Source organism: Cygnus olor, chromosome 9 (genome assembly GCF_009769625.2).
Source record: "Cygnus olor isolate bCygOlo1 chromosome 9, bCygOlo1.pri.v2, whole genome shotgun sequence".
NCBI classification, from domain to species: Eukaryota; Metazoa; Chordata; class Aves; order Anseriformes; family Anatidae; genus Cygnus; species Cygnus olor.
Genome location: NC_049177.1, coordinates 12,571,592 through 12,590,204, shown reverse-complemented (window position 1 = coordinate 12,590,204; position 18,613 = coordinate 12,571,592). Strand labels below are relative to the sequence as shown.

At 42.9% G+C, this 18,613-nt stretch overlaps 1 protein-coding gene across 7 annotated transcripts in view; it reads right to left on the bottom strand.

Moving 5' to 3' along the window:
* The window catches only part of YEATS2 (YEATS domain containing 2), a 49,307-nt gene that overhangs the window by 17,764 nt on the left and 12,930 nt on the right, over nucleotides 1-18,613 (bottom strand). For 3 of the 7 annotated variants that reach the window (XM_040568067.1, XM_040568066.1, XM_040568069.1), the window contains 11 exons: nucleotides 17,729-17,915; nucleotides 15,941-16,180; nucleotides 13,902-14,060; nucleotides 11,318-11,421; nucleotides 8,573-8,680; nucleotides 7,290-7,463; nucleotides 5,757-6,015; nucleotides 4,764-4,925; nucleotides 3,314-3,426; nucleotides 930-1,085; nucleotides 43-216 (listed from right to left, as the gene is read on the bottom strand). In XM_040568067.1, coding sequence (XP_040424001.1) covers nucleotides 43-216; nucleotides 930-1,085; nucleotides 3,314-3,426; nucleotides 4,764-4,925; nucleotides 5,757-6,015; nucleotides 7,290-7,463; nucleotides 8,573-8,680; nucleotides 11,318-11,421; nucleotides 13,902-14,060; nucleotides 15,941-16,180; nucleotides 17,729-17,915 — 1,836 coding nt within the window. The remainder of the gene's footprint in view (nucleotides 1-42; nucleotides 217-929; nucleotides 1,086-3,313; nucleotides 3,427-4,763; nucleotides 4,926-5,756; nucleotides 6,016-7,289; nucleotides 7,464-8,572; nucleotides 8,681-11,317; nucleotides 11,422-13,901; nucleotides 14,061-15,940; nucleotides 16,181-17,728; nucleotides 17,916-18,613) is intronic. The other 4 variants (XM_040568068.1, XM_040568070.1, XM_040568071.1 and 1 more) reach the window with 4 other exon arrangements.

The following is an 18,613-nucleotide window of genomic DNA, read 5'->3' as shown; positions in this document are numbered from 1 at the left end:
GCAAATGTCATCTCCTAGTATGTTGGCCAGGTTGTTTCTCACCTGTGCCACCCCATTTGTGGGAAGGGCCACGGCAGGAGCAGCAGCTGTGGTGATAACACCTCCTGATACTCTCAGCACAGTGGTACCAGGTTTGGAGAGCTGGGATGAGGCAGGCACTGATTTCAGAGACCCATCTGATATTTTCATCAGTGATGTCTGTCCACTGGGTGCAGCCTTGGAAAAGAAATTCAGCATAGGGTAAATGATATCAACACTGTATCTGTTGTTTTTTGTTTGCTTGTTTAAAAAACAAGATGAATGCTTCTTATATTACTGGAAAATATTTTAAAATTACTTTTTTCAATGAAAGAGGCATTCTGGGACAAGAATAGTTGGAACAAAGTTACTACCTCAAATTCAAATTTATCAAGCTGTAGAGAGGTTTTTTTTGTTTTGTTTTTTAAAGCCTACTGATTTTGAATTTTGGACGGTTTTCTGGCACTCTTGGTGAGTTTGAATTTCACAGGGACTATTCAGAAAAGAAGGGTCTTTTGAGTGATCTCAAGATGACCAAGGCCAAAAATTTCTAAGAGATGTAACAGGTGATTCATTTCTAAAGTTCAAATATTTAAGCAGATTTTTGCATTTATCTGTATTCACTCCTCTAATACTACATCATTAATAAATCCTGGAGCACATTTAAAAACTAGCAACCTAAGCTTATAAATGACCCACTTTGAGAACATCAATAAAGCTGGAAAACTGTGGTCCAATATCTGCATATAAAAGTACACCTTTGTATGCTTTCATAGTGCAGCCGTAACTGTAACTGTACAAAGAAAAAACTGACTACGAAAGGGGAAGCTCTCATAATGTGCAATTGTGGTTCCTATACTTTATCTGTCGAAATGCTGACCAGTAAGAGAAACACATCGTTTGCAAGTTACCTGTGTAAATAAAGCTGTTTTCTGTCCAGTTATCACTTTTAATGCTTGTCCTTGTGTGGAAGATGTTCCAACTCCGACATTGCCCTGAACAACAGATGCTGGCGTCAGCTGCTTCCCAGAACTTTGAGGAGAAGGTTGGCCAACCAGAAAGGTGCCCTGCTCCAGAAATAAGTCAGGGAGGTCAGCGTTTGAAACCACAGTTACGAGTCAGAAATCTAAGAGTGACAACACTGCTACAGCCTGTAGCTATAGTGGAACAGCAACATCTGCAGGTATTCTGTGATGCAAAATAATGCTTTAAGCAGGTTTTTGACATTCTTTCTGTACTGCAATAATCACAAACGCTTGAATTAAAGAAGACAAAAAAAACCTGAAGTCCTCATCTTTGCCGACCCCACTGAAAGGTCTGAAAGGAAGTCTCCTCTCTGTCCACCTTCCATGGGCAGGAAGCACGCCAGTGCCCCAAAACATTCTGTCTTCTAAAATAATGCATTGTTAATTACAATGGATGATTCTGCACCCAGCGCGAGACATAGCCGTCTTGGTGCAGAACACTTTCGAACACAAAGGTAAAGGTGAAAAAGCTACAGTTGCCTATATACTCAGAGGCATCCACTGCAATAGAATACACATCATGCTCTTCAGGTTTATTCTTTGTGACAAATACTGCTTAACCTGCAAGATCAGAGAGGCTACTGCCGGGCTAAGCAAAAAAATGTCAGAAATCGAACCACTGTCACCTTCTAGCTTCAAAATGCATTTAGTCACAGAATCATCTAGGTTGGAAGAGACCTCCAAGATCACCTAGTCCAACCTCTGACCTAACACTAACAAGCCCTCCACTAAACCATATCACTAAGCTCTAAATCTAAACGTCTTGTAAAGACCTCCAGGGATGGTGACTCAACCACTTCCCTGGGCAGCCCATTTCAATGCCTAACAGCCCTTTCAGTAAAGAAGTTCTTCCTAATATCCAACCTAAACCTCCCCTGGCGCAACTTGAGCCCATTCCCCCTCGTCCTGTCACCAGGCATGTGGGAGAATAGACCGACCCCCACCTCGCTACAGCCTCCTTTAAGGTACCTGTAGAGTGCAATAAGGTCACCCCTGAGCCTCCTCTTCTCCAGGCTGAACAATCCCAGCTCCCTCGTCCGCTCCTCATAAGACTTGTTCTCCAGACCCCTCACCAGCTTCGTTGCTCTTCTCTGGACTCACTCGAGCACCTCGATGTCCTTCTTGTAGCGAGGGGCCCAAAACTGAACACAGTACTCGAGGTGTGGCCTCACCAGAGCCGAGTACAGGGGGACAATCACTTCCCTAGCCCTGCTGGCCACACTGTTTCTTATACAAGCCAGGATGCTGTTGGCCTTCTGGGCCACCTGAGCACACTGCTGGCTCATATTCAGCCGACTATCAACCAGTACTCCCAGGTCCTTCTCTGCCAGACAGCTTTCCAACCACTCATCTCCCAGCCTGTAGCGCTGCTTGGGGTTGTTGCGCCCCAGGTGCAGGACCCGGCACTTGGCCTTGTTGAACCTCATACAGTTGGCCTCAGCCCATCGGTCCAGCCTATCCAGATCCTCCTGCAGAGCCTTCCTACACTCGAGCAGATCGACACACGCACCTAACTTGGTGTCGTCTGCAAACTTACTGAGGGTGCACTCAATCCCCTCATCCAGATCATCAATAAAGATATTAAAGAGGACTGGCCCCAGTACTGAGCCCTGGGGGACTCCACTAGTGACCGGCCTCCAACTGGATTTAACTCCATTCACCCACAAAGGTTATATACTCAGAGCTCAGCAAACAGAAATCACAGCTAGATCTGGAGGTGTGCACTCTAACAACCTACCATCTGAAGCCTTGCATCCCTTTCTGTTTCACATCCTTATTTAGTTGTTGCTCTTTTCTCTTCATTCACCTACAGTCAAGCATGGATCCCTTCACACAATCTTCTGTTTTATCATTTTTCTTCCTTTCTCAGCCTTGCCATTTCTCTCTAATAACTCTCCTTTATTCCCCTATCTATAAGGCTTTCCTAGAACTTCCATGCATCCTATTATGTAAGATGGATCTTCTAATATTATTAGTCTTATCACCTCTCCTAGTGTGGAGACCTTGCTCCCCTGCCATCACGGGCTCTTATTTCACCACCCACCAGTTGCCCTGAGAAAGTGCTCCATGCTATTTTCTCAGCCCACAAGGAGCCAAGCCCCAAGGGGGTCCCACCCTGCAAGGGGAGGTAAAGTGCAGATATGTGCAAATAGCTATAGCAAGTAGTAAAGCAGATACCTGGCAGAAGAAAAAGAGGCAAGCGTTGCTAGAGAGATTCAATGCAGCCTGAAATACTGAACTGCTTCTATTAATATGCTTATGCTACTGACCTGGGGTGTCTGCTTCAGGATGTAGGATGTATAGGTGAGGTGCTGTGACAAGTTACTGCTTGTGCTTTGGGTTCCTCCTCCTCCACTATTCGTAGAAGAACCAGATTGGAGACCTGTAACCAGAACAAAAGGCTTGACTCTTTGGTAACCAGACAATGTCAGTTGCTGAAGTATTCCTGTATACACAAATAATTGAAAACAGATTGCAAGATGCTTGCTGTACCACATTATGTAACCGAGTAATATCCAGGCATAAACACCGTAATTACCCAGTACAGCACAGTTCAGAAGTGCTGCTGTGCTCTCTTATAGGTCAGCAAATACCATGAACAAAAGGAGATATGGGGGGGGAGTAAGGACTGGTGGGCATGAAAAGCTCATTTCAGGCTGATGTGAAATTTCTATTGAAGAAAACACTGTCCAACAGGTAAACTGTTTTTAATCAGTCTTTTGCAGGTTATGAATCTGCAGCAGAAGCTCTGGAAATACTCCAAATACTAGCTGTGCTGCTGGTATCTACCTTCTTACATATTAAAGCTGAATAATCTCTCCTCCCCAGTGTCAGTATCAGAACTATGAGAAAACACCTGGCACCTAATCCATCTCCCATGTTAAACCCCAGCCCCAAAAACAGAGACATTCTGGGGAAGGCTCACAACAAAACTCTGCATCTACACAGTCCAAAACCCGCCGTATTCTTTTCCTATAGAATCATGAAGGTTGGAAAAGACCTCCAAGATCATCTGGTCCAACCATCCCCCTACCACCAGTATTACCTACTAAGCCATGTCCCAGAACCAACCTTTTCTTAAGCTACACAATGCAAGAGCACACTATAGAAAAAATACTGCCCATCAGAAGTATTTTAGCAGTGCTGTTCTCCAGGTATTTCACAGCAAGTTTGATTCATAAGCCCATTACCAACGAAGCGTTTCTGCTGGTGTCAACAACTTGGGGTCAAACCTTTTATCAATATTCAAATCTATTTCTTTCCCTCATTCTAGATACAGTTAACTAATCCTTTTCAAAGCTAGCTTATTATGTTTCTAGTTTTTCCAGGGTCTCATTCCATTACTTATTAATAGATTTCACAACTGCATTCAAATCCAGCTCAGTTCTACATTATGAAAACGCAGTTGTCTCCCCACAGAGAAAGCATCATTGCACAGTGAAGGCAATCTTTCACTGTGAATTATGGGGAAAGTTAGTCTGCTTTCAGCACAAATAGTAAGACATTGGGAGCCCTGATGTAAAGCAGTTTCATCTAAGATGAAAGACACTTTTGACATCTCAGCTTTTTAGCTCCACATACTGTGTTGTTGTGAGCAAAGAACCCCCATCCCATTATTGACTTTCACAGTACCAGGATGCATTATAGCAAAAACACCAAACATATTAATTACACAGTGATTACGTTATTTAAGGCATTAGATTTCCCTACAAGACTAACTAGCATTATTTGTGGCTCTCAGTATGGCTCCTTGGGGTATCAGAAGCAGTTTTCCTTTTCCAGAAGGATTCTTGCTGTTGGTGGTGAGGTACAGTTTGGTGCCTGGTGGCAAGTTTGCCAAGTTTGCCAGGTTGGTGGCTGGTAACTGCAGCGTAGCCATGACTAGAAAGAAGGAATAAAAAGGAAAAAATTAGTGCTTGCAGAGGCCAGTATGCAATGAAGTCTGCTCAGAATTAAAGTATTGGGAGTGGCACGCATCTAGCCTTTGATAATCCATGCTTAGCTGTCCTAACTGAGATTAACTTCACCAGTGACGCACAAACACATTGAACAGGTCTGAAAAAAACCTCAGCGTGCAGTACTTATGGCCACAGGCCAAAGAAACACAGTGGTGGGGTTTGCAGGCTTGAGTCTAGAAGTCACACAGTACCTTTCAAACTGTCCAGAGTCTGAGCTGAGACGTGCAGCTAAAGCCAGCTGCGTGCACAAGCAGGCTGGGGGCTTCTGCCCACATTCCCATAATTGTGAGCATGGGGGAAGATGTGAAGATGCAGGAAGCACAGTTTGACTTTTGTTTGTTGGGTTCAAGAGTTCCTTTGAACATCCAAAGACCACAATGCTGGTCAAAAGTACGAGACCTGGCTCCATGAAAGTCCACCAGGTCTCTAGCACATTCCCCAGGATATCCTGCTGATCTCCACGCCCCAGGACACCTCAAACACCCTCTGCCAATGTAAGTGAGGGCCATCTGCAGGTCTGACCAAACTGTGTCCTCTACTCATAGAACACCGCGTGTTGTAAAGTACTTGTGCTCTCTTCCCTTACAGATAATGAGTTCAGATTTTCTTTATTACCACGCTAGCCTCCGTCATCCTGAATTTCCATAGACTTTCCTATTCATTGTCAAGCTTTACCATCAAACAATTATTTTAAAGTTGAAAGAATCATTACAGAGCCATCATGAGCCATTAACAAGGTATAAAATTACTCTACCTGATCCTTGAGATGTACTTTTCTGAGCACCTGTGGAAGCAACTTGCGCCTTTGTTATAGTCTGCACAGGCTGAGCAACAATTGTTCCTCCACCTCCACTCACGATGGCTTTGGCTACACCTTGAGTCACAACCTGTTTTGGACCAACAGCCTTTGCTACTGAAGAACTAGATTTTGCCACAAGTATCTGGCCACCACTGATAGCCACCGCCTGTTTCACTGTCGACTGTAAAGCAGAACCAACTGGAACGCCAACAACCTGCAACAAATAAGTATTGGGTGATGTGCTTCTTGCAAGAGGAACCACTTGAATTCTAGCTGATATGCTACCTCCATCTCTAGACATTTTAGGACGCTTTCTACATGTCTACTCATGTATAAAGGCTATTCATTCTGAAACAAAATTAGATTGGCAAGAGGCCAGCTCCAGGTAAAAAGCAATACACTGTTAAACATGATCAGGATTTCAGAGTAACCACAGAAGACTGAGTACATTCAAATTACAGAGCAATTTCATTTTTCTCTGATATATAAACAGCAGATTCATTCCATCTGAGGATAAAGTTTGCCTTGGTGAAATAAAGAAATCCAAAGATTTAGTGTTAACACATTCATAGGAACAAACTCCCTGGGAAAACTATGGCCTCAAATTAGAACCTGCCAAGTGCTTCAATTTTGTCTGTTGACAATACCCACAGGCAAACACAGAGTTTGCATACCTGCTCAAACAGGCAAATAAGGCAGTAAAAAGGGCAATGAACTGTTGAAAATGCAAATATGTATTTACTTATGCAAAATTCAGCCCTCCATATGTAGTCCCTTGTGCTCGGCACATGATTTCACTGCATCTACCATGGAAATAGGCAAGGGAGAGAACTTCTGACATCACTAACATCTCCATCTCAGAAAGGAGCCAGAACACTTTAAGGTTTCAAATACCTAAGTATTTTCCTGCTCAGAACATGCTATAAACCTGTCATCTTGTCACTGCACATTTACGATGCCTTCTGAGATGCTGCGTCACCCCTGTCACAGCAGCACTGCAATCACTTAGGTAGGATTGCTTCCACCTTACGCTAGCTCTATCCCAGCCCTCACCCCTACACCCCTTATTTGTCCTGCTCTTTTATTGTTGCAGGCATGTTGTCCGAGGAAAGAATTCACTTCCTGTTACAGAGAGACCTGGATGAATTTCAGCAAGAGCTGATGATGGCAGCCAACTTTCTGGGTTGTCGGGACCCAGTTCAAAACCACCTCCACCCCACTGTTGCAATGGACTAGACAGAGGTGGGAGATGTTTTCCCTAAACAACAAAATGCAATAGTGCTTGCTCACCCTGCTCCCTTGTCAAGGACAAAAGCTAAGCATGACATAAGCCACTCTGTGCACAGGGGGAAACTAGCCAGTCGGGGTGCCCCTGCCTCTTTCTGAGATGGAACTAACTCCACGCCCCCAGGAGAAGCACGAGGTGTTGCAATGAAACTACACAACAGATGGCCTGCACCAACCCAAAGATGCCCAAGTGCCTCATACCTTAGACTGCACCGTCCCCTCGCCTGTGCTCACGACCGGCTTTTGCGGTGACAAGGCTAACATGTGGCTTCCTTTTACAGTGACATACTGCTGCACAGAGGTCTGCGGGGTTGTCGCTGTTGCTGGTAGCTGGGGTTGCTGCGGCAGCTCTCCTGGTTCCTGTTTTATTATCACCTTTTAGATATGAAGAAAAAAAAATAAATAACACCACCACAACAGAAAAAAAAATAACGAGCAACTCTAAATGACTGGGAGTCATTTCTGGAACAGCCTGTCTGTAAGAAAGGGCACACAACAGCCAGTAACTCGGATGTGGTTCTCACACACCATCAGGGGTAACTCACCTCCCAAACCTAACATGAGGGCTGCTCACAGCACAAAAGTGTGCAGGGGGTCTGTACTTACAGAGCATTCCAAATTTGAAAGGTGCTCACAGAAATTAAAGAACCACAGACAGTGGTAATAGTATTACAACTACTAGTTCTACTCACATACTAACATCACTAACATCTCCATCTCAGGAAGGAGCCAGAACACTTTAAGGTTTCAAATACCTAAGTATTTTCCTGCTCAGAACATGTTATAAACCCCCTTTTTTTTTTCCTCTATCTTGCAAAATTATAGCTAATATTATAGGTGTAGATATAACCAGATGTAGATATTGTAACTGGTTGAAGATCATATTATTCTCTTGTGTGTAGCTCAACATGACTATATGTTTCTCTGGAACAGGCCCTAAATCTAATCACCAAAATCAGCAACTCAGGAAAGGCTGGTGATTTGTTTTTTTCGGGTGGACTGCTGTAAATACTGTAACTAGTAGGAAGTATCTTTTCAACTTTTTAGCTGGATTACCAAATATTGCCCAAAGCCTTAAATTCAGTATGCTAACATTTAGGGAAATGTACTCACAAACGGCAACATCTGACACTCAGAAATCACTAGAGCATTTTGTTAGAAACTCCTGACAGATCTTCTACTGACTACTTTTCTGTATCCCACCAAAAAATACCTTTAAAAATCAGCCTCAATATGACAGCGATTCAAAAGAAAACAAGAAAGGATGAAAGAGATGATGAAAAGAAAGACCACAGGAACAGCAGAGCCACAGGAAAAGAAGTCAAGATACATCTTTTGAGAGGTGATAGAGAGCCCTCGGCAGCAAGACACGTTGGTTCCAGTTAAGTTTTACATGCACTGGAAGTTATACAGTCTGTGGCAAAAGTCAGCATGAAATGCTAATACTGTGCTCCTTGTCCAGGCACAAAAGCCAAGAGGAATACCTTTGTAAAAGCTCCAAGTCCTCCAGTGACTGATTTGGGGCTTTGCACCTTGGAATGACTCCCAATGGGACAAAGGGGTGGCATGGTGGCAAACAGGGAATCCTCCTGCTGCAAATAGGAAGATGTGGCCAAAAAAAAATTGGTGAAACATCCAACAAAAGAAAGAAAACAAGTCATTAGTAACAGAGGGTAGCATGGACAAGCTGGGCGATCCCAAATTACCTGTACAAATAAGCCACTTCCAAAATCAGTCAACATTTATGTAACAAGAATGTAACATATTTAATACAATTTGCTTAATTAAAATTTGTTTTCTAGATCGTATCTTCAACAGCAGTAACTGTTTCTTACCATATCATACACAAATAAAAGAAATTGACACATGTTCCCCAACAGCTTTTTATACAAAGCATTTCAGAGCTGTAAAATTAAGGCAGGCTAATAATTGGCTTATTTTTAGCCTTGAGACGGGAAGTCTGAGTGAGCATCTTATCGATGTGCAATAAATACCTGCGAGAGGGTGTGAAGATGACTGAGCCAGACAGAGCTCAATAGTATGCAATGAAAGGACAAGAGTCAATGGGCATGAATTGAAACGCAAGAAATTCTGTTTAAACATAAGGAAAACATCTTTCTTCCCGTGCCCCGTTCCCCTCCCCCTTTTTTTTCTAATGGTGATTGAACACTGGAACAGGCTGCTGAGAGAGGCTGTGGCCTCTCCAGCCTTGGAGATACTCAAAACCCAACTGGACACATTTGTGTGCAACCTGGTCTAACTAACCCTGCTCTGGGCAGAGAAGTTGCACTGCATGGTCTCCAGAGGACCCTGCCAACCTCAACCATTCTGCCAATCTATGCCCAGTCTCAGAAAGAGAAGAGTATCTGAGAAGAAACAAGTTACGGAGAACACAAAAAAATATATACATCCAATTTAATCTGCAAGCAAAATTATCTCAGATACTGATGGCACAGTCTTTTCAAGCAGAACTCATGAGTTGGCACAAACAGTGAGGCTACCTAACTAAACGGAATAAAAAAACATTTCTACACCTGCAAAATGGTGCATCTGTCATTCCTCAGTCCGAGGCTGGTTGACACGTCACGTGCATCTGAGGAAGTCTGGCATTGTTATGTTTTGCTTAATTAAAATAATTGTACTCTTCTACAAGCAATGTGAACTCTGAGACTGGTTTCGCAACTACTTAGTCCATCCCAGGATTGGATCATGACCAAAAAGGCCTCGGACTCTAAACCAGTGCTCCTGCCATCTTCCTTGTGCTGACACACACAGCTGAAAATAGGTTCTTTTTCAACCAGAGGAGTTGTTTGCTCTGGTTCACCACATAGCTACACAACTGCTAGCAAACAGGAAAAGGTGTGAAGATAAGTTTAGAGGCACAACCAGACTTTTCAAGAGCAATGTGCCTATTGGGCATTTTAAAGTGCCAAAAGGAACACAGGCATAAGTCATTTAAAAAAATACTGAGAAAACTTCCATATAGTGAAGGGATGAGAAAGTGATAAGTGAAGCACAATCTGTTAACGTCACATTGAACTATCAGACATCCCACCCTCTTTGAAGAGATCACCAAATTATCACTTTTCCACCAACCAGAAGACATATGGACATAAATCAAATATATTTCTGTTTACAGTTAGGATTATTATTTTTTAAATACCTTCAGATTTTAACTGACATTGCCCTAGAAATACAGATTCCAACTTTTATTAATGATATGCACCTACTTTGACTCACTTAAAACCTTACAGAAAGAACTGTCCCAAACCAGCGAAAAATGTTTTTTTAACATTGTTAAGTAAAATCCTTAACAGCCAGGCTCTTAAAAGCAGAATAGCCAGCTGCACACCTGACATTTAAAATGCTACTCCAAAATAATTGTTTCCGAGAGCAATCTTCAACACATTTTTCTTAACAGATGTAGGAAGCATTTCAGTTCCAAATGTGAAATGATTTGCTCTCTGCAGGCTGACTGAAAAACCTCCGCCCCTTCCCCACCATATCCAGCACTAATATTCTTGTGACTCAGAGACAGGGAAACGCTCCTGTTTTCAGCAGCACACCCACCAGATGCTTTCAGAAAGAACCTCACTGACACCACTTGCCTGCCAGAAATACCCTTCCTTGTGCAAGACGTGGAAGAGGTTTTATCTGAGATAATTCAGCTCCATACCTTTTGGGCTTTGCAGCTAGAAGCGTGAACCTTATTCATCACTGTTTGTTTATACATTCAGTTACTCTACTGTTTACATGAACATTTTTCTAAATGTAGGCAGTTGTAAAGCCATTAAATGACCTATTTTCAGGCTACTAGGAAAAGCTGCTGCACAAGATAATGAGCCAAGTGGAGGTTTTGAGGTAGGCACCTCTGGTTTAATCATATACTGTCACTAACAGAGTGAAAAAGATCAAAAGTCAGTTAGAGAAGAGCTCTCTTGACAGGTAAGACGTTTTGCGAGCTGTGCCCTTTACAGATTTCCTTGTAGAAAAGCAAAAAATTGGTGCCTTTAAACAGAGGAGTAGGCAAGTTTAATTAGAGCTGCATGAATCAACGCTATCTTGTATAACCACCATGTTCTCACAGGGGTACAGCTGTTTGAGTAAATCCTCATAGGAAATGAGGACCAAAAGAGTTGCCTGAAATTTAGAATTCATAATACTAAAAAGCCCTACTGAATAGGAAGCTGGGTTTTAAATAGAAAGTATACACCTAATAAGAACATTACCTTGACAGCTGAGGTTACAAAGCTGCTCCCATGGGTCTTTGATACAGGAGATCCAGTCCTGTGAGAAGCCTGACAAACATTTGTCAGTTTGCTGGTTGGGCTCCCTGTGCATCAGGAAACAAAGCAGATTTCAGGTAAGGGCCGAATCTATATTGTCCATGAGGTACACATAACGAGGTCGGTACATCAGTGGGAGTTGGCATGGGCACAAAACAAATCAATTTTCATTACAAATGTATTAGGTCTTTGTCTCCATCACCTGTACGAAATGAAAAAGGAGACTACTTTGCAGTGTTTGAAGAGTTTCTCACTTGTACTTCCCCCCAGCCGGCCCTAAAACCCAACGTGGCTCTGTGATACTCCTGAGGCCAGCTGCTGCACAATTTTCACATGCAGGACCCACACCCCAGACAACTCACTGCCTATGTCCACTCAGAGCAGTCTGCTGCAAAGGGTCACGTAACTCCTGGATGACTGAGCATAGCAGCTACCGGTGAGATTCCACGCAGAATCTGCTGATGCAAATGTAGCTCCCTCCACTGCCCAGAAACCCTCTGAACCTACACTAGCCTTAAGCACCGGTATTGGGAAGGTTTGAAGGAAACTGGGAGGGAAAAGGAAAGTCAGAAAAGGAGGGACACTGGGTGAGGAGTAACCAGACAAATGGACAGAGCAAGGTAGGGAAGAGGAAGAACTGAAAACAAAGAACAAAGGCTCCTGTGTCTGAAGAATGCTGCTCTTGGAAAATTGTGCCACAGCACTACCCTCGTCCTGCACCTGAGATGGGTGGCGGAGTTCGGGCATGAAAGGTCAGTGCTGAACTGGCCCTGTATTATTAGGGTATGAATACAACCTGTTGCTACTCAGCAGCACTTTGGTTACTGCTGCAGGTTTGATTTTGTAGCTCCATTTGTTTAAGAGATGCCACAGATCACACATGAAAACACAGTCACAGTCTCTCACACAGTCGTTTTACAAACTGCACTTACATTTAAAAGTAAACTGTGCAGCCATTTCTCAAAACAATGGGATTTGTAAAGGCTGGCTTACACAAAACATGAAGCTTCAGACCTTAGTCCTTTTTTTAAATACGATCAGCAGTTTTATCAAAAACACCCTGGTGACTTTGTCCATACACATTATCCTCAATCCCACCCGGCTCCCAAAGCCCAGTCCCACATTCCCCTTGTTCCACATGGGGTCTGGTGACATGGCTATCCGACAACAAAACAATTTGGGGAGGGGAAGGTATTAATTTTCTGCTCTGCTGCTGATCTGATTTGGCTCATATAGGATAAAGGGAAGTGGCAGGAATACAAGGGGAAGGAGAGACAGCAGGCAGTGTCTTTCAGGCCAGTCTGTACTTAAATAACACTGATGTAGTGGGAAAGCGCACCTTTAGTGACATTAAGACTTTCACGTCCAAACCACCTGGTACTTCTACAGATCCTATCCTCCATGCAAAAATCACTACTATGAGAACATGGAAGTTACCCAAACCATGACAAACCACGTATGCAGAACAAAGTCAGGCTGGAGGTAAGGAAGAAACAGGAAAAAAGCAAAACAAAAATAAAAACCCTATCAGTAAAAGAGCTTCAGCATTACCAAGAAAGCCCCAAAACACACTTAAAACACTCAGCTATGCTTTCCCTACTAAATCCCCCTGTGATGAAATTAAAATGTGCACAACACGGCAGCTGTGTTCCCTCAGAAAAAAGAAGGGAATGTTATCAGGAGATCTATTTTTACAGCCATGCACAACGAACACTTTGTGTCACACGCACGCTGCAGTTCAACACACGGCTCTGAAGAATCATTCCGAGATGCTGGTAAGCACACACGTACACAAAGAAGTGTGCTCTTAGAAAGCCATTCTTGGCCACAAGTCGTAACAAATAAATGGCTTTTGAGTGACTTTTCCTCCAGCACCTCCACATAGATTAGCAGTTGACTACCACAGCCATCACCCAGTCTCCTGGGGTTCAGTCCTCTTCCCCTCCTGACCCCAGGCTTCTGTCCCCTTTAGATGCACCAAGGGAACCCGGTTAGAGGAATCCAAACTGGCTGCATTCAGACCAGCTAGACGTTGAGAGCAGCAACAAAAACTAACATCTGTTCTCCTAGTAACCTGGCTCTATCAACCATTTCAACACACTTACAGCACAGGACTTAGGCTTAGACCTGTAAGTTGCTGCCAGCTCCCCATGCTCTTTGCCCATGCCCAAGACAGAGTCCTCACCCAAGCACCTGCACGCCATTTCTGTTTAAAACCTCCGTTCATCACAACCTCTAACTCCCCTTCCCTTTTGGCTGTACAGAACAGGCTCTCTCTGAACAGAGATCTACGAATTCGCTTCAGGCTTACACCACGTGCTGTTCCCTAAAGGGAGTCAGTCGTGTTAAACTCCACCATACCCTCGACCACGCTACAGGACACTTAAGCAACACCACCACTCTTCCTTTGCTGAGTACTCTTCTAACAGCGCAGACTGAAATGCAGTTATTGCAGTCATCACTTAAAAGGGAGAGCAAATTGAATGGGTAAGACTAAGTCACTGCCTTCTTTGATCACACTACACACCTGTGCTTGTGGCTGCTGCTCCAACCATCTGTCCAGGCTTGTCCACAACAACATATGGATTATTAATGACTGAACTAGCAGAGCCTTGCTTCATGTGCACCGGAGTGGAGGTTGGGGTACGAGGTAGCGGAGATGGACTAGGGGTCGATATTGGAGAACCTTCAGAAAAAAAGTCCAATGCTTCTATCTTATAAATGTCGTGAGAACACAAAAATACAGCAATAGTACTTTTGCAAATGGTTTAGAGAAGGAATATCTTTGAGGATGCACTTCCCAGCCTGAGACAAATGTTAGGATTTAGAGAAGAAAGGGTGAATAGAATGAAAGTTAAAAGGAGTATAAAGCACTACGGCTCATACCTACCCCCGATATTCTCTGTCTGCCAGGACAAACAGGGTTCAAAGGGAACTTTAGAAGCTACCTAGTCCACCCCTGAATCCTGAGGTGGATTATCATCATGTAAATCATTCTCACTGCCAAGTCCAGTCCACCCAATGAGAAGAAGAAAGAGAGCAGAGTTCCTTGATGTGTGCTCTCTTTCCCTCTTGGAGCCCATGCTGCAGGCACCCCATGCCAAGAACCAAGCAGCTCACACAAAAGGCCGTGTGATACAGCAGCTAGCAGGCAGGCCAGACCACTCTTGTCTCTTCACTGCTCTCATTACAGCAGAAGACCTTGAAAGCAAACGTTGTAGAATGTGCATCTTCTGGGTAAGAGGATCAGGAGAGAGAGAGAAAAACAGAAGAAAAAAGATGCACAAGGGGGTAAGCAAGAAATGCAGAGATAAGGACAGGCAAGAAAAGTCATCAGAGAAAGAAGGCAGCAAGCATGCTTCAAGTGCCTGTCAATCTGCTTTCTTGGCAGTAATTGACTATTAAAATGGAACATAAATGCTCATCAAATAAATTCTCTATGTCTTATAAGCTGCTCTTGAAATAGGAAAGGGGTGATTTTTCGCAGCAGACAGAGAGCCTTGGATAAATATTTGCAGAACAACATTTAAATTGCAAAGAGCAACAAAGAATAGTCCAAGGATTTTAAGAAAGAGAGGATGCGCTATAATTAGTGCTTTCTGGACAGCTTTGGAGAAAGAAGATTAGGAATAGAGCTTATTGGGAAAGAAGAAAACATTTGGCATAGGTTCAAATATAAATCACTAGCACTTTGAAGATATCAAGGAGAAATATTGAAATTTTGAACAAAAAAGCACTCTTGAGGAAAATGAGCTGGGAGCGAGCTGATCATCAGAAATCACACACACTGATCACCAGAGGTGCTACATCCTCTCTAACCTGAACACCAGAAAATGAAGGGATGTAGCAGGTCATCTTTCAGCTTAATAATACGTGACACCGTGAGCTGTACATTAAAACTTTTTGATGTAAAACATCATCCAGTGGATGGCATCATGCCCAGGCAGGGAAGGGACTGTATGTAAAGTGAGTAAACAGCACCTTGACCACGTTTGGTTGGGAAACTATCAAAAGAGCATGACATTGCTCACTGCAGTCAGCTGAAAAATTAATCCAGAGGCTGGATGTCTGGAAGAGGAAGACCAAAGTTGTTCCATCTGAGTAGATACCACAAGTATAAGAGGGACCATTTGAGTGAACAAGGTTGAAAATTATTTGCCAAGTAATCAGAAAAAAATTTCTTCTTAATCCATCCCCATTGTCTGAAAAAGGGAGGGAAAAGAACGGCTTTTTCCCACATACAAACAGCCCGCATGGAAGTTGTGTCCTTGCCTGGGCCTTTCTGTGGGTAGCAGTCCAGCTAAGGACTACCATTTTCGCACCGAAAAGCATTCATGAAAAGGGAGAGAACAGCTCTCATCCCACTTTTGATCTCATGCGAAGCATTTCACACTTGTGTTTTTTTCCTTGACCATTAAGAAGTGTGTTCAGCTCCTTACTCTAGTTTCCTATTGCCTGATGTTCAAACATTGGCAGGCAATCAGGGGAAGGACACAAACCAAGTCCAGCTTGCTCCATCTCTTGCTTTCCAGGGTGAAGCACTCAGATATGTAAACTAACATTCACCTGATACAATCTTGCAACTCATGGTGATAGGCTGGAAGGATTTTCCGGGTGACTCTGCAGGGCTTGGAATCTGACCTTGAGGCACTATTTTACAGCTAGCTGCAATGGGTTGAAAGGCTGAATTTCCATGAGAGCCAAAGGGAACTTTCTGGGTGGCTAATTTGGTGGGAGTCCGTTCTATCGCAGATGGCAGGGAATAAAACGTGGCATGTCTTTCAGTTTCAGCATTCCCAGGGAATCCTGATTAAAACAGGGAAAAGAAGAGAAATAGATCTTAGGCTGAGACATCTAATTCCTTACTGTGCTCCTCTACACAAACAAAACTAACGTATGACAAACACCCTCTGGAAGGAAGGAAGGAGAAAGCAACTGGTGGGCAGTGCTCAACAGGGAGAAAAAGGGGTGAAGGGAGTTCCTTCTGTGCACATCTGTCAGGTTTGTCTCTGAACCAAAGAATAAAACGTGAACATACACAGCCTGTTCAGCTTTGGTAGGTCATCAGCCACTTCTTAGACATTTTCTTGAAAAGACTCTTCCACTGACAGAAAGCCGTGGATAGTTTTGTGTCCACAGACAGGGTTTCACACAACTAAGGCAGAATTTCCTTCACAGGAAATCTTGCAGTGCATGTTTTGGAGTAAGAGCACGAGGACACCAACAGCTGCCTTCTGACCTGATGAGAGAAGCCACTGCCATTTAGCCTAAGAAAGAGGCAGTTTTAACTCCTTTCTCCACCTAAAGGTGCTGCTCATTTTCATGTTTCAATAAAAGGGTGTGCATTTAAAATTTGGCTTCATTTCCCCATTTTTGGCTGTGCTGCCACAAGAAAACACTGAACTTAAACAGCATTCTTCTTGCTAAGCCAGGACAATGCCCCTGGCATTGTACCACTGAGCAGAAAGCTCACCATGCAAGACCTGAGCATCACAGCCATTCCTTTAACACAGGAATTCAGGATAGATTACTAAAGGAATGAAACCGTGTTGCATGTGATCATATTTTGAAATATACAGTTGCTGTTTCCAGCAAATTTCTCTCACTAAATCATGCAAACTATAAAGACTTCCTTGTTTCTCTGACCAGTTAACTGAGATTTGTCTTAATATTACATATTCCAGAAAAAAAAGTTAAACACTATTAGAGGCACAGTTTTTCCTACTTCCCACGATCTAGAAATCAGAATAGTGTGCTCAAGTGGCCAGTACCTAGCTTGTTTCAGGCAATTCAAATGATGCTACAGCATCAATTGCCAGCACATTGCAGTGGGCACTGCATTTCCAGATCTTACAGGTGGGAATGAGACCAACAAATATACACTAAGTCTTCAACTCTCTACTTTCACCATCACAGTTACATAAAAAGTTTTTCTCAAACTCATCTCATGTTAGGAACCAACAAATACAACTGAACACACCGCTAGACTAATTCCTTAAATGAATACACAGTCCCCAAGACATTCAGAAACCTAAAAGCTCTCTGAAAACAGTCTGCCAAGAACAAAACTACAAGTGCTATTCAACAACCTTTTTCCAACTACGCATGCTGCATGAAACTCCACATTCACTACGTTTAACAAAACAGAGCTCGCCCAACAAACTCCAGATTAAAAAAAAAAAAATCAAATAAATGATAACGATTTCTAAATTATGTTTCCTAGTACATTAAGGAAAGAATTGTCTGAGGTAAGTAAAGAGCAGGTATCAACATTTAAGCCAAAGGAACAATTAAGAGAAAGTACCCAGAAGACGTTCCAAGAATTCCAGTCGCACCAATACCCATTTGCTTTACCTTTGTCTGCAGAAGCATCTGGGCTGGAGTCCCGCAGCTGTTTAATTGGTGAAGAAGCTTTAACTGGTGCTGGGATACTCAACGGCAGTGGTAAAGATGTAGGAACATCAGAAAGGTCGGACTCTGAAGACTGGGAAAAAAGATATTCCTCGCCAAGTGAATGCCTATGCAGCTCCACATCCACTACCTTCCAGAAGCAGGTGAAAAGACGACATTAATATCCGGTAGTTAGGTAAAGATAGTGAAAACAACTATGCCTTTTTGTTTTAACTATTATTATTTTAAATGTCTGGAAATCTCTCCCCTTCCTCCCCCAAACTCTGCATAAAATTTCCATCCATTTTCATGAGGCTCCCCAGGGCTAAGACAAAAATATTACAACACTAAAGCACCATGGTAAAACAGAGCCTCTCTCAGTCCCCGGGGAAATCTGAATAGCAAACATTGTAAGGAACACAGAGCCCAGGCTCCAGGTAAGCTCCTTAGGGACAGGCACAAAACTGTAGCTTGCCTTTTTGATAAGGTCCTCAAGAAAGGCACCACTACATCATCTACTCTTCAAAAATGTACTTTCATCACCATAGGCATTTCATGTTAAAGTTTTCTCTACAGATTGAAAAGCTGAAGCAATGCTATTTCAGAATAAAGATTTCCATTCACTAGAGTTTAACAGGGGAAAAAAATAATAAAAGAAACTTCAGGGATATAACAAACTGAGTAATTCATTCATTTCTTTTATTTAACGTTTTCAGAGTTAATTTTCCATGAAGGTACTGAATGTTGACGTGGGCAGACCTTTACTTAATTTACTGCATATTGTCAGCAGAATAGCTAGCTTTAATTTAAATTCTTGATGTTCGAGATCTGTAGCACATTAGAAAGCAA